Source organism: Ursus maritimus, unplaced genomic scaffold (assembly GCF_017311325.1).
Source record: "Ursus maritimus isolate PB19 unplaced genomic scaffold, ASM1731132v1 scaffold_18, whole genome shotgun sequence".
NCBI lineage: Eukaryota > Metazoa > Chordata > Mammalia > Carnivora > Ursidae > Ursus > Ursus maritimus.
The window spans coordinates 7,601,988-7,617,951 of record NW_024424230.1 but is presented as its reverse complement, the minus strand read 5'-3'; the positions used below and the strand labels follow the sequence as shown (position 1 = coordinate 7,617,951).

Below are 15,964 nucleotides of genomic sequence, written 5' to 3'. Positions count from 1 at the left end.
TGGGGTAGGTCCTTCCTCCATATGCCTACATTTGGTACTATGGCAAATGCATACTGACTTTCTATCCCCCACTAGACCCTCCTCAAGAGCAGGCACTACACAGTATCTGCCACTGTATGCCAAGACTATCACGATACTACAAAATGAAATCAATGAAGTCAAAGGGCACATAATGCAATGAAATCTGCTAAATGAATTAGGAAGTAAGACAGAAAACGTAATAGCAAATATAGAGTTAAATTCTAGAAATTAAATTCCTTAGTGCTCTTCCTTAGTCTAGTGAATCAAGCTAGGATTCTCCTCTTATCCCAAACAGAGGACACCCCTCATCTTCTCAGACAATATGTGCCCTCCTAGGGATTCGGCAATTGTTTACCTCCCACCCCAAGAATCCACACGCCCTCTCAGCCCAGCTCCAGTCCACTGCCCACCACCCAGAGGTGTGTACTAGAAATCATATCTCCTCCTTGAGGCCTGACTCAGAGCTGACATCAAAACCACCCCTGCCCCTTTCCCACATGGACTCTAACTCTTCAGTATGTTGTTCCAAGAGAATTTACTGATGCCTTGGAAGTGCCAGCATCAAAAAGCATTTAATAGCATCCAGCTGTTTATCTAGTCCTAACTCTACCAAGTTGGTCTTTCTATTGTCCTCTGAATATATTGTCCCCTAAGAAAGATTGCATTTATCTTTAATTTTTTCCATTTGTATTAACCAGGGACATAAGCAATGGCCAATCAGAGAATCTGGTCAATAAGAGATGACTCATGCCACCAAGATGTATAGAAGATTCCAACCACAAAAAGAAAAAAAAAAGAAAAAAAAAAAAAAACCAACTTGATGTGTAGCCTGATAACAGCAAATAGGAGTTTTCTGGCTTGCCTTTTGAAACAGTGAAAATCATTCATATATTCCCATTACTACCTTTCACAGCCACTTAGTATCTTTTTTCCTGGTGAAAATGCACAGTAATAGCAACCAGATTTAATGGCTATAAATGAACCAAAATAGCTGATACACATCAGGTACCATACCTTTCATTAGAGGAGAGAACGTGTCTATCTGTTGTAGTCAGGGGTAGCCAAGGAAATGTAGAAAACTTCAAACACTTCACAGTCTGATTTACTGCTAATGGAACAGCAAAATTTAAGGGATCAAAGGCAATGCTGACAGACTCACAACGTTAAGAGTAAGGCTTCACCCTTAAAAGAAGTCTTCAAATAAAGTTACATCTTACAGTAACCTAAAATATACCAAACAAGGTCAGCTGCAAATTTGTTCCCTAACAAGATAAGTAACAGAGCTCTGTTTTTATAGTTTATCCAGAACCATATATTATTATTAGAAGGGCATTAAATACAAACCAATATTGAATGACAGTTAGAGCTTCAATTACGTTTTGTATTTTACCCTGTGGCTAACCAGAACACAGAGCTTAAATTTAACATAAAAGGAACTGGCATTTGGAGATCTTTAATTGTAGAAATTAAAAATGATATAAACATAATCACATACTATAATTAGTCATGTTCAAATATCCTAAATGGTGTTAGATGTTTAAACCTCTTTGAAGATGACTTAAGACCATAAGGTTGAAGATCAAATATCAGCACTCAGGATTAAAAGAAATCTGAGAAACCAACAGTTTTAAACTACCCCAATCAAATGATTTTTTAACAGATCTCATATTGTACAAGTTAAGGTGGCAATGCTGAGAAACAGTATCCAAGTGGCAAATATACTTTCTGCCAAATGCTTTGAAAAGTGCATGAAATCACTGAATTTAGATAACAGCATTATTAAATTCCCAGATATAGCACCGTTGTTTCTTTTAAAAGTGCTAAGATCCAAGCAGGATTTACTTTCTAACAGAAAAGTAAGAGGGGGGTGGAGGGAAGGACAGACTTATACCGCACACAAAAAGATGTGTCCAAAATAAGCCATACTACCAATCCACAAACTGCAACTCACGTAACAAAATCTCACCACCCCAAAGGTCCCTAATGTTTTCAACAGCTGCATCCAAGTGCCCACCTTCCCAGCCCTGACATAATCTCTTCCTTCAGACATCTCTCACTGTCACTCAATCAAGCCTTTTAATCATAAGCACAAAGAAACTACCATCTCAAAAACCGAAGCTCTGTAACAAGTCTAACTTTTACAGAAAGAAAAGGTAAAGTATTTTAACAGCTAAACAAGTTTTCAGTTCTTTCTTATGCTATTATTCAACCAGAGAGTTTCTGTGAAAGCATTTCAGCAACAGAGGGCTTCCAAATGGAGTTAAATTGAATACTTGATATGAGCAGATATATCTTTGGACACAACCTTTTCATTTCAGCTGTGCAGACAATAAGCTGTTAGGTACATGCTTACTTAATTATTCCCTAACTGCATCACCCAGAACAAAGGTTTTATCCTTTCTAAGCCTCAGTGCTTTCATCAGTAAAATGGAGATAGTAACAATATCAATTTCACTGGGACTCCAGTGAAGATTCATTCATTCATTCAAAGAATACATACTGAGTGCCTAATACGTTTTCGGCATTTTTCTGCTCACTGGGGATAAAGCAGTGTTCACAGCTATCATTAAGTTCATACCAAGGGAGACAAAAAGAGATAAATAAATACGTAATTTCAGATTATGATGTATGTTAGGAAGAAAACTAGACATAGACAGAAAGTGATCACTAGCTAGAGTCCTCAGGAAGGTCTCTCTGAGGAAGTAACATATGAGCAGACACACAGCCAGACATGAAGAAACCTGGATGAGATTCCAGGGAGAGAGAGAGAGGTTCTAAATCAGAACTCTTCAATCAACTGGATGCTGGCGTAAAGATAAATGAAGAAACCCAAATGATCCTGAGTCTTTGGCTTGAGTAATTGGATGAACAGTACCACTCAGTGAGCTGGAGAATAAATACCATGACATATATATAGTGCATGGCACCGTTCCTGACAAATCTGTGTGCAGTAGGCCCTGAGTACTACTGCCACCATCACCACCCACCTCCAAAGTTGCTCAAATGCAGTCAGAATAACATAAAATGTTACCATTTAGACTCTACATCCTAAACTAATTTGAGGAAACTGAAACATTCAGTTCAGTGCTGAAACATTCAAGTTGGACCACAATATGTCTTTACAACAATGAAGAAAAGTACATTAATTTCTGATTTACCAAGTCAACAGGATTATTTCTCTATTTATACACACCCATTGGTCGTGGAGACACTTCCATCTGCTGGAAATTATTTTTGTCTTGAGGAAAATATCCTATTAAGATTTCAGGCTGTTGTGGCAATTCTGATAAGAAAATATATATTACTGTATTATTGGTTCCTTATTTGCTAAAAGTGAAATTTACTCTTTTCAAATAATAACGTTTTCTCTTAAGTTTTACAATCATTTTAGAAACTAGAAAAATAAGTTTTTTTCTCTGAAGAGTCTTCCTATAAAGGAAAAAAATGTAAATGCTGAGCCAGTTTTTAATGGGGTGTGGGCTCCCCTCCTTTTTATGGTTCACCAAATACAACTATTTGTTAGAATAAACACATCCACAATGTACATAAAGAATCTGTTACAAAGTATTTATTCAAGGGCTCATCTCTGCTTCTTAGTCCATCTTCCTCCTCTCTCTTACTCCAATTATGTAGTTCCTGACCACTTCAACTTTCATTAATATCTTTAGAGAAAAAGTTGTCAAAAACAAAGGAATCAAGAACTACCTCTCAGTATCTTTCACGATTCTCTGTCACATGTGATTACACTTTCAGCAGTTTAGTTGGAATAAGAATGGGAATGCAATATTATTATTGTTATTGTTGAAAATGTGTTATTTTTGTAGAAGTAATCTGTCAAACTAGTCTCAAAAAAGAAAATCGCTGGCATCTTTTAGGCACCTTGACCAAAAAAGCAACAAATACAAATGTATGCTCCTCTGAATAACTGTAGAAGGGGGGAAAAGGTCAAGCTAATGTAAGTTAAATGCGAGAAAAAGAAGTTGGGGGAGATGATTTTTTTTTTTAAGCTAAGGTCCCTTTCCTTAGAATTAACCACTAGAACCAATATACTTCTATTTTAACAGAATGCATCATATTGATTCCAAAGAGTTACCAGTTTGTTTGGTTTGGTAAGATGCAGAATATAGCGGAGCATCTTCTGAAGGAAGACTAAAAAGTCCATCCAGAATGCCATCAATTTCAGCCTGCAGATTTGGCTCCACATCAGAGCGAAGTTTAGATAAGAATTCGACTGCACCAAGATCAACCAAATGCTGGACTGCTGGAGGATACTGAAATAAGAAGAGGAGAGTCCGGAGAATAACCACATATATCAAAATTTCTACACTTTATTTTACAGCAATGAAAACATGAAAGTATTTTTGGTATTTTAGATGTTCCTTTTATAAAAAAATAAATCTTGCATTGATATACCCAAAAGTAAAGAACATCCATGTATAGGACATAGATTTATAGAAACATGCATAAACCACGTGATAACACTTATGAGAGAAAAGCCCAGACATTGAGCACTAGAAATGCACACTGTAAACTCCTATTTTTACTTATTAAATGGATTACCTCCCTCCATGGACTCTCACCCTATCCTCTCCTACCTCCAGCCAGTCAAAGAATGCCAAAGTAATAATCCCCTATGACTGCATAGTGACTTAGTTTTGAAAGGTTACATTTGCACACTCTTGACATTTGACCCTGACAACCACTCTGAAGGCAGGCTGAGGAATATAAATATGAAAAACAGATATAGAAAACGCAACTTCACATACTTGAGGTTATTTATTAATCATGGTCTGTAACATTAACTTTAAACATGTTCTCTTTCATACAGATACACCTAATTTTTAATATGCAAATAACAGAACATAAAGAAAAACAGAATGACAAATATCAACTTACAAAGATGATTCCAAAAATCAGAACACACCAGAACTCAGTTCTGTCATTTCAGAGAACACAGTAGAGACAATGTGAGATTCAACATTATAAATAAAAGGAAGTTGAGCATTATATACCCCGAGGAATTAAAATTCAACATCTCTGGTTGTTAAAAAAAAATAAAATAAAAAGTTGTAATTATTTAACTTTCAAGAAAATGTTACAATTAAATCACTACGAAACAACAGCTCTTCTGATTTTATTTCAAAATGATCCTACCTTAACCAATCTGTTCAATAGGCTGAGAACCTCTTCTTTCACTGGAACAGACGGAAAATTGAACCATTCCAGCAAATGGAGAAAAAGTAGCCTCTCCTGAACTAGATCATCACAGCAGATTAAGTTGTGCTCAACCTTGCAGAGAATATTCTTGAGAGCGCGTTCCCTGATCTCGGCCAGCTGATGACCTGTCAAAGTACAGCACAGAGCTATTGCCCAACTCCAAAGAGACGCCCACCCGGAATTTACCCTACCACTCAGTTATTTACGCAGGGGACCCGGGCAGGGTGAAGAGGGAAATCAAATTTTTTCACAGGTGGGCCTGGTGCATTCGGGATGCGAATTGCTGAGTTTACACAAAGTCCGAGATGGGTCCCCGGGGGCTGCCCCAGCGAGGCCAGGACAAGAGTGAGCCGTCTCAGGGTGGACCGGCCTCGAAAACGTTACACGGCCATTCTTAGCAAGTGGCCACGACAGGAGGGCGACTGGCGCGAGGGGCAACTCAGCCTGTTACCGAGTTTCCTGATGAGCCCCGTCAAGACCATTTCGTCCCGCTCGATCAGCCTCCGCCGGAGAATTAAACTGCCGCGCCACAGCGTCCGTCTACAATTAGTGTCCCCATGGAAACCCGGCCGTTCGGGCTTGTGAGTTCCGCAATGCCGCTGAGACCCACCAGACGAACAGGAGGCAACCCCTGAGCAGCCGCGGGCCCCCGCAACTCCACAGAGGCTTATAGTCTCTCTGTAATTACTACTACGCAGTTCCTAGGCAGCAGTCTTTGTCGTAAGAACCGGAAAGAATGAGGAGACAAGCAGGGAAGAGAACCCGCCCCGGCCGCGGTGCACGTCGGGAATTGTAGTCTTCGCCCATTTGTGCTCCCCTCCCGGAATTCCGGACCCGCCACCGCACCCACCTTGCTGGGGTTCCGGCATCCCAGCGCGGGCTCCGGCGCGGGCTGCAGAAGTCCCAAAGAAGCCCAACCTGACCCTGCAAACTCGCTCTGGCCCTGCCAATTTTAATTCTCGGCTCCCAGAACTTTACAATTTATAATGCACAGTTTGGTTTGGTTTGCATTCCCGCACACCCTTAACCGCCCATGTTACTAAAATCACTTTAACTGTAGAATGTACCTGCAAAGGCAAGCAGTGTCCTCGGATACTGAAGTTCAGTACAAACAGGCAAGTCACAAAAGGAAAGGGGGGCGGGGAGGAAATAAGAGAACAGAAGAGAAAGAAAAAAAGGGGGCTGTAGAAACAAAAAAATGGGGGTGAGGGGTAAGGGTATGAATTAATATTTGAATGCCACCATTGCTGGCTTTTGCACTGCACAAATAGAAAAAAAAAAATTCTAAGCAGTGGTAAAGGGCAACGACAAAACTAAATTTGTTAAATGATTTGCATCACGTATGTTTTCAGTTTCCCTTAGAAAGGGGTGTCATGGCAGACATAATATCCATTCCTATTTCGCAATAAAAAAAGGAGCTTAAAATCAGAGAAGTTCCTCACCCAGTCATACCAACTAGTAAGTAGCCAATTGAGGACCTGACCTTCATTTTCTTTTAACATTCATAGGACCTTGCTGCTTCTGTGAGGTGCGTAGCCTAGAAAGTGGTGATATTTGACTTGGATCTTGAAGGGTAAGTAGGAATTTGTTTGTCAGGCAAAGAAATGGGGTAAGGGAATTCCTCCCAGAGAAAACAGTACATGCAAAGCAAGGATTCAGAATGGGTCTGTCTAGGTCAGGAAAAGAGCAATTCTGTGCAGCCAAATTACCTCTGGGAGGAAGACAGGAAAGTGAAGGGGCTGTTAGCATGCTAGTTATTCTCCATTTGTCCCTCTGTGGTGAATGAGAGACAGCAGTAGGAAATTGGAGAGTGGGAGGAAAAAGAGGTGTGGATATTTAACTGATGTTCCACTAGTCCATACCTAAGCCTCCCTGGGCAAGATGGTGACAGTGGCTGCATTCCTCAATGCTCAGGTAAGAGAAGAGCTCTTGATGGATACTGTGCCAAACGGACCAGAAAGTGAGAAGTTTCTGTAGTTACCCAAGCAGGAAGGTTGTCCTTGTGGGTTTGAAGTATCAAGGTCAAAATACATGCACATGACAGTACAGAGGGATGATGGAAATAACTTTTCAAATATATTTCTAAGATGAAAGTCTTAGATGATGAGACACTGAGGATGTCAGTGAGGAAGGAATGATAATACTGTGTGAGAAAAATAAATTACAGTTGACTCTTGATCAACATGGATTTGAACTGCCTGGATCCACTGATGCACAATTTTTTTTCAATAAATATAGTACAGTATGACTGTACTATAGGTGTATTTTCTCTTCCTTATGATTTTCTTAACATTTTCTTTTCTGTAGCTTGCCGTTTGGAGGAATACAGTGTATACTACATATAACATACAAAATATGTGTTAATCAATGATCTGTTACTGGTAGGATTCGTGTCAACAGTAGACAATTGGTAGTTAAGTTTTGGGGGAATCAAAAGTTAGATGTGGATTTTTGACAGCACAGGGCTCACTGCCCCAAAACCCTGTGTTGTTCAGGGGTCAACTATAACTTAAAACAAGCATGTTGCAAGCAAAAAGGGGTGTCAAAAATGAAATGGTCTCTTTTTTTAATGAGATATGGTGGACATATAATATTATATCAGTTTCGGGGCACAGCATGATTTGATATTTGTATACATTGTGAAATGACCAACCACATTATGTCTAGTAGCCATCCATCAAAAATGGTTTTGTTTATGTTGCTTTTATTTTCTAATTTTTATTGTTATTGTTGAGCATATATTGTTTTTATAATTTGAAAAAAATCAGTAAGTCCTGCCTATTACATTCAAAGCAATTATGTATCATTTTTCTATTAGACTAAGTATTGATTTGCCAATTTTTTCTCAAAGAATCAATCTTCAACTTACTAATTCTGCTAAAAAGAATACTCATACTCTATTGTATTCACTGTACTTTTATTTATTATCAGTAATTTTCTCATCCCTTCCTTAGGTTATAGAGAGTTCCATGAATCCACAGCTAAGAAAAGCTTTAATCATGTGTCATGAGTTTAGATTTATAATGTTCCAACTATGGTTAGAACTCTCAACCATCGTGAAACTGCTGTTTTGATACTTTCAGTTTCACCCAAGATCTATTTAGGAGGAGGTTTTTTTATCATCAAGTCTGTCCTGCCTATCCTTTAGTTATTAATTTTTACTGTTACTATATCCCAATCAGCAACTGGGGCTTTTGTCATTATGAACTTCAATGTAGGTTTTTTAAATGATGCCTGAGTACTTGAAAAAAATGGGCAATAGATAACTGTATGTATGTATATTTGTAGTTTTCTACTTATAATAGTTTTTGTTATATTTCTTTAAATGCTAACTTATAATAAAAACATGTTGAATTTTACCTGATTGTAAATGACAGTCGTTCAGCTGGGAGTGTATGAATGAACTGGGAACAGAACGAAGAATAGAGACCTTGTATGTTGGGATCTGCTTATCACAAACCATGCAACATTATAGAGAAAAACATGAGGATCCAGGAAAGCAGGTCAAATTCTAATTATTGAGCTCTGCTTAATTATCAACCATCCTTCAGCCTTTCAATCATACCCACAAATTGCTGGCGGGCATTGCCTCAGTCTGCTATGCTGGATCCTTTGGCTTAGATGAAGATATTTATACTGAAAGTCACAGGAAATATTCAGTTACTCTCCTAAGAACTCATACTACTATCTGTGGTGATTTATTCTAGGAGAAAAAGAAATGCTTTATCTTTCTTTCTTGGAAAAGTCATGCAATTTTGCTCTTCCTCACAAATTGAACATGAATTCTAATACTTGGGGTTATATCCAGTCGGTCTGTTGGTCAGGATCATATACACTTCCTACCCTTTATTTCTCTTACTTGACTAACTTAAAATCTCTGGTTCATAGTCACATAAGCTAAACAAACTATTACACAGAGCACAAACCTTGGAGCCAGACATAGGTTTAAAACCAGCTTTGCAACCTTCTTAATTGCATAATTATGGGTAAGCTAATTAACTTTCTTGGTTGCAAATGAAAAAAAATTACTCAAAGGAGTAAGCAAAAATGAGATTTATTACCTCTAAAAAAGGATCTGGCCTCAGAGACTCAAAAAATATTAGTATTCTTTTTCTCAACATCTTAGTCTTGCTTCCCTCAGTATGTTTGTCCCATTCTTTTGTATAACAGTCAAGATTCTCCCAAAATATATAGGGCAAGAGAGGAGTATGGTCTTCCAGACTTCCAGACTTCCAGACTTCCATCTTCCCATATAGTGACCCAAGAAGAAAGAAAAAACCTTTCTCCCAAATCCAGATATAAAATCCATGATGGGAAACCCCACCAGGAAAATCATTATGAGATTGCCTAATCCCAGGTTACTTACACCCTGAATTGCAGGCAGGGTATTATAATCCTACTGCAGTTACAAGGAGTTGGGCAGAAGACTTCCACTAGGGAAAGGGATGGGATGAACAGAAAATGTGGAGAAAATCTCGGGTAGGGGGAAAAACCCTGTTGCCTGTATAACCCCTAAACCTCAGCTTCTACAAATAGGAATTGGGGTTAAAGATAGCACCAACTGATAGGACTGTGTGAGGATCAAAGGAGATAAATCATGGAAAGCACTCATCCCAGGACCTCTGTAATATGTAGTTGCTACAAATAATAGCTATTTTAGTGGCTGCCAAACTTGAGGATGCCTCTCTGCTGTATTGATTGTTGGTGTCTCCCCCTTCCTAGAATTCATATGTTAAAATGTAATCCCTATTATGATGGTCTTAGGAGGTGGGACTTTTGGGAAGTTAGGAGGTCATGAGGGTGAAGCCTCATGAATGGGACTCGTGCTTTTATAAAAGATGTTCCAGATAGGTCCCTCCGCTCTCTGCCATGTGAAGACACAGAAAAAAGAGCCATCTGTGAACCAGGAAGCTCGTCCCCAGCAGACGCTGAATTTGTTAGCACTTTGATCTTGGGCTTTCCAGCCTCTAGAACCGTAAGAAAGAAGTTTCTGTTGTTGGTAAGTCGTCTGCATCCAGTCTATGGTATTTGGTTATAGTAGCCTGGATGGACCAAAATAATTGTCTTTCTAGGAATCAAATGCAATGTTATATTGTATGTCAGTACTACCTGCAAGTATAACCACGAGGTAGCTCCACTGGGCAGAGGGACCTCAGAGGGACGTGGCCCAAGAAGCAGTCTTTCTGCTCATTGTGGGAGGCCTCACAGGCAGAGGCACTGGGGCCTTCCAGCTGTTGATGCAGCCATACCCAGGCACAATTTCCAGGAGAAAGGGAGTCTCTGATCCTCTTTTCCTCATTTTTCAGAGGGAAGAAATTATGGGCCCAAAGGAGAAATCCTTTAACAAGCCACCTTTACATGAATTGGGATATTAATTTATTTATCAAGACAACATGTAAAAAGAGCAAGCAGGCATGATTCATAAACAAAAGGACTCTAACCAGTAGATGTGGGGAAGTTATTCATGGTCCCAGGGCAGGCAGACATTCTGCGTGTCTTCCAGAAAGTCATCTGAACCCCAGCCTGCCTTACTCAAGAATAAAGATCATGATTCAGAGTGCCTGGGTGGCTTGGTCAGTTGGGTGTCCAACTCTTGATTTCCTCTGGGGTCATGATCTCAGGGTGGTGGATTGAGCCCCGTTTTGAGCTCCACACTCAGTAGGGAGTCTGCTTGAGATTCTCTCTCCCTCTGCCCTTCCCCCCACCCTATGCTCACTCTCTGTCTCTCTCTCAAAATAAATAAATCTTTAAAAAATGTTTTTAATAAAGATCATGATTCATTAATAATTCTGATCTTTATTTGTTGTTTTTTTTTAAGTTGGCTCCACACCCATCATGGAGCCCAATGTGCAGCTTGAACTAATGACCCTGAGATCAAGACCTGAGCTGAGATCAAGAGTCAGTTGTTTAACCAACTAAGCTACCCGGGCACCCCAATAATTCTAATCTTTAAGAAGGAAAAATGGTTGTGGCTAAAGGTTTCATCCCCTACTTAAGAATTTTCATAATCATGCTCCATAATTTTGTCCTATGAATTTACATAATATTTAATTTTTAAGGGGATCATCAAATTCTAATTCATCTTCCCAATACAAAAATAGAAAGGTAATAAATATTTTATGCCATTTTAAAGTGGAAGAATTGAAACAAGATATATTCATGTTCCACTTCAAATAGCAAAGCAACATGAATTTGAACTCTGCTTTCTTTGCACAATTTAATAAATAGGGGTCTTAATTATAGATGTGGAAAAGCAAACAAGGATGTCTGCTATCACCATTGCTGTTCAACATTGTACGGGGAGTTTTATTCAGAGTAATTGGCAAGAAAAAGAAATAAAAGACATTCCAGATTAGTAAGGAAAAGTAAATCTATTTCCATTTGCAGCTGACATGACCTTACATGTAAAAAATTCTAAGGAATCCACAAGGAAACTATCAGACCAAAGGAAAGACTTTAGCAAGGTTACAGAATACAAAATCAATATATAAAATCAAATTCTATTTTTCTACACAAGCAATGAACAATCCAAAAATTAAATTAAGAAAATATTACATTTACAATAACATTAAAAAGAAAATATTTGGAAATAAATTTAACACAAATATAGGACATGTACATGGAAAACTACAAAATATCATTGAAAGACATTTTTTAAAAGATTTTATTTATTTATTTGTTAGAGAGAGAGCACAAGCAGGAGAAGCAGGAAGCCGAGGGAGAAGCAGGCTCCCTGCTGAGCAAGGAGCCCAATGCAGAACTCAATCCCAGGACCCTGGGATCACGACCTGAGCTGAAGGTAGATGCTTAACCAACTGAGCTGTCTAGGTATCCCATTGAAAGACATTTTAAAAGACCTAAATAAATAGACATCCTGTGTCATTGATTGGAAGATCTTGTATTGTTAAAATGGCAGTACTTCCTAAATTGAACTACATATTTAAAGCAATCTCTATCAAATACCCAACTGCCTTTCTCATAAAATGAACAAGCTTATCCATATGGAAACAATATAGATACTATTGGCTTATATTCGTGTGGAAATTAAGGGAACTGGACTGCCCAAAACAATCTCAAAAAAGAACAAAATGAAGAACTTCTGCTTCCCAGTTTCAAAACTTATTACAAAGCTACAGTAGTCAAGAGTGTGTGGTACTGACATAATGACAGACAAGTACACTCACTAATGGACTACAATTGAAAGTCCAGAAATAATCATTCATATTTCCAGTCAATTGCTTATCAATAAATGTGCCACAACAATTCAACAAGGAAAGAGTATTTTTTTTTGACAAATGGGTCAAGTTTATATCCACATGCAAAAGAATGAATTTGGATCCATACCTCACACCATCTACAAAATGAACTCAAAATGGATCAAGGTCCTAAATGCAAGCACTTAAAACTATAAAATTCTTGGGGAAAAAATAGGCATAAATTTTAATGAGTGTGAATTAGGCAATGGTTTCTTAGGCATGACAGCAAAAACACAAGCAAAAATTTAAAAAGGTAAATTGGACATCATCACAATTTTAAATTTTTGCTCCTAAGGACACCATCAAGGAAGTGAAAAGTCAAGCCAAGAGTAGGAGAAAACATTTGCAAACCATATATCTAATAAAGATCTTTTATCCAAAATATGTTAAAACAACAACAACAAAAATCTTTACAACTCAACAATAACAAGACAACCCAATTTAAAAATGGGCAAAAAATCTGAATAGACAGTTCTTCAAAGAAGATACCTAAGTACTTGGCCAATAAACACATGAAAAGGCTCAGCCACTTTACATTAAGGAGCAAGTGCTGCTCTCAATGATTTCCAGGCATGGGATGTTGACTTTTGGTTATAACAAAAACAAGAAGCTATATGTGTCATTCATTGCCTCAGCATATGGCATCACCTAGTCCAAGCAATAGTACCCCCAGGAGCCGCAGTGGGATTTTGGAAATGACCAGCTGAGCAAAACCGACCTCCATATCCAGGGGTTGCACCCAGGCACTACTGACCAGGACCCTGTCAAATTGTACCAGTCCTATGGCGAGGTTGTCTCCACCAAGGTCATACTGGACAAAAGCACGAACAAACGCAAAGGCTATAGTTTTGTGAACTTTGACGGTCCTTCAGCAGTACAATAAGCTGTAACAGCACTGAAAGCCAGCAGCTTACAGGCACAAATGACAAAGCAACAGGAACAGGACCCCACAAATTTATACCTATCAAACCTTCCACTGGCAATAGATAAGCAAGAACTGGAGGGGATGCTGAAGCCCTTTGGCCAGGTTATCTCCACTGGAATCCTCAGAGACACCAGTGGGACCAGCAGAGGGATTGGCTGTGCAAGAATGGAGTCCACAGAGAAGTGTGAAGCCATCATCACCCATTTTAGTGGAAAGCATATTAAAACACCTGCTGGAGTACCAGCTCCATCTGATCCCTTGCTTTGCAAATTTGCTGATGGTGGTCCAAAGAAATGACAGAACCAAGGATAATCTGTGCAAAATGGACAGGCCTGGCCAAGGAATGCAGATGCAGGTGGTATAGCCTTGACCTATGACCCCACCATAGCTCTTCAGAATGGGTTTTCCCCAGCTCCTTATAACATCACCCCCAACAGGATGCTTGTTTAGTCTGCACTCTCCCCCTATCTTCCATCTCCTGTGTCTTCAGATGAGAGAGTGACTCAGACATCTCTTCTACAAGCCCCTAATCCATCTTGGATACACCGCCAATCATATCTCATGCAGCCTTCAGCTTCAGTTCTGTCACCTGGGATGGATCACCCCATTTCTCACCAGCCTGCCTCCATGGTGGGACCTCTTACCCAGCAGATGGGTCACCACTTCCTCAGCAGCTCAGACACGTACATGCCCATGGCTGCCACTACGCAAGGAGCTCACATCTCCCAGTACCCCCTGTGCCTTCTGCTAGTGTTTCAGCAGAGGGGAGCAGTGGCCAGCAACATCAAGTGATGCTGGATGCTCCCTCAGACAACGGGGTCTACTCTTTCCAGTTCAACAAGTAACAGTGTGGTCTGGAGCTGAACGCACAATATCTCTGAGGTATGCTGTACAAATAAATTGGAGATGCGGATGCCCCCAGACTCCAGAGGGCTAACTAGGAATACACACCATCCAGGGGCCCTGCTCAGGACTAACACTAGGTCATCATTTTTCACAGGCCTGGGCCTGGAAGAAGACATCTCTGCACTCCTGCCCTCTGTTTATTCCTCCATTTCTGAGGGAGCCTAGGGGAACCGGCACTTTTTGTGTGTGCTGCATTCAAGGAGATCAAAAGAATTTTTTTTCTTTCTTTTGCCAAGAAAGTTGTAGATTTTGTTCTTAACTGCAACATACTCTTCCCAGACCCCCCCCCAAACAAAAACAGAAACACATGAAAAGATGTGGAACATCATTAGTTTTCAAGGAAATGCAAATCAAAAAACCAAAATGGGATACCTCTTCACCCTCTCCAGGTTGGCTATAATCAAAAATAGGGGAGGGGTGCCTGGGTGGCACAGTGGTTGGGCGTCTGCCTTTGGCTCAGGGCTTGATCCCGGCGTTATGGGATCGAGCCCCACATCAGGCTCCTACGCTATGAACCTGCTTCTTCCTCTCCCACTCCCCCTGCTTGTGTTCCCTCTCTCGCTGGCTATCTCTATCTCTGTCAAATAAATAAATAAAATCTTTAAAAAAAAAATAGAGGAAATAGCATTGTTGGCCAGGATGTGGGGAAATTGGAACCCTCACACGCTGCTGCTGGGGGTGTAAAATTGTGCAGCCACTATGATAAACAGTCTGGCAGTTCCTCAAAAAGATAAACATAGAATTAACATATGACTCAGCAATTCTACTCCTGGATATATACCCCAAAGAACTGAAATAGTCAACAGTTCCTCAAAAAGGGAAACACAGAGTTACTATGTGACCCAGCAATTCTACTTCTAGGTATGTGCCCCCAAAATGAAAACACGTACTCACAAAAACTTGTATATGAATGTTCATAGCAGCTTCCTTCGTAAGAGCTGAAAGGTAGAAGCAACCCATATGTCCATAATTCAGGAGTGGATAGACATGGGTGTATAAAATGGATAAAGCATATCTATGCAATGAAACGTTACGTAGCTAAAAGAAGGAAATAAATACTGATACACCCTATAACTTGGATGAACGTTGAAAACAGTTATGCCAAGTGAAAGAAGCCACAGAAGACAACATACTATATGATCTCATTTATATGAAATACCCTGAACAGGCACATCTATGGAGGCCAAGTGACTTAGTGTTTACTTAGATTTGCCGGTTGTTGGGGGACTAGAGCAGTAACAGCTATGGGGTGAGGGGTTTCTCTTTGAGATGATGAAAATGTTCAAAAATTACCTGTGGTGATAGTTGCACATATCTGTAAATATATTAAAAACCATTGAAATGTACACTTGAAATTGGTGATTTACATGGCACATGAATTATATTTCAATAAGGTGTTACAAAAAGAAAAGCAACAGGGGCGCCTGGGTGGCACAGCGGTTAAGCGTCTGCCTTCGGCTCAGGGCGTGATCCCGGTGTTATGGGATCGAGCCCCACATCAGGCTCTTCCACTATGAGCCTGCTTCTTCCTCTCCCACTCCCCCTGCTTGTGTTCCCTCTCTCGCTGGCTGTCTCTATCTCTGTCGAATAAATAAATAAAATCTTAAAAAAAAAAAAAAAGCAATAAGACATTAGGTTG

General features: G+C 39.7%; 1 protein-coding gene and 1 pseudogene across 1 annotated transcript in view; one reads left to right on the top strand and one right to left on the bottom strand.

The window, feature by feature from the left end:
* The window catches only part of RTTN (rotatin), a 144,141-nt gene extending 138,171 nt beyond the window's left edge, over positions 1-5,970 (bottom strand). The window contains exons 1-5 of the mRNA XM_040632443.1: positions 5,690-5,970; positions 5,176-5,363; positions 4,115-4,292; positions 3,215-3,304; positions 1,036-1,126 (exon numbers count right to left, since the gene is read on the bottom strand). Coding sequence (XP_040488377.1) covers positions 1,036-1,126; positions 3,215-3,304; positions 4,115-4,292; positions 5,176-5,363; positions 5,690-5,720 — 578 coding nt within the window. The 5' untranslated portion in view covers positions 5,721-5,970. The remainder of the gene's footprint in view (positions 1-1,035; positions 1,127-3,214; positions 3,305-4,114; positions 4,293-5,175; positions 5,364-5,689) is intronic.
* Positions 5,971-7,119: 1,149 nt separating this feature from the next.
* Positions 7,120-14,807, top strand: LOC103658458 (annotated as a pseudogene).
* The last annotated feature ends 1,157 nt before the right edge of the window (positions 14,808-15,964 follow it).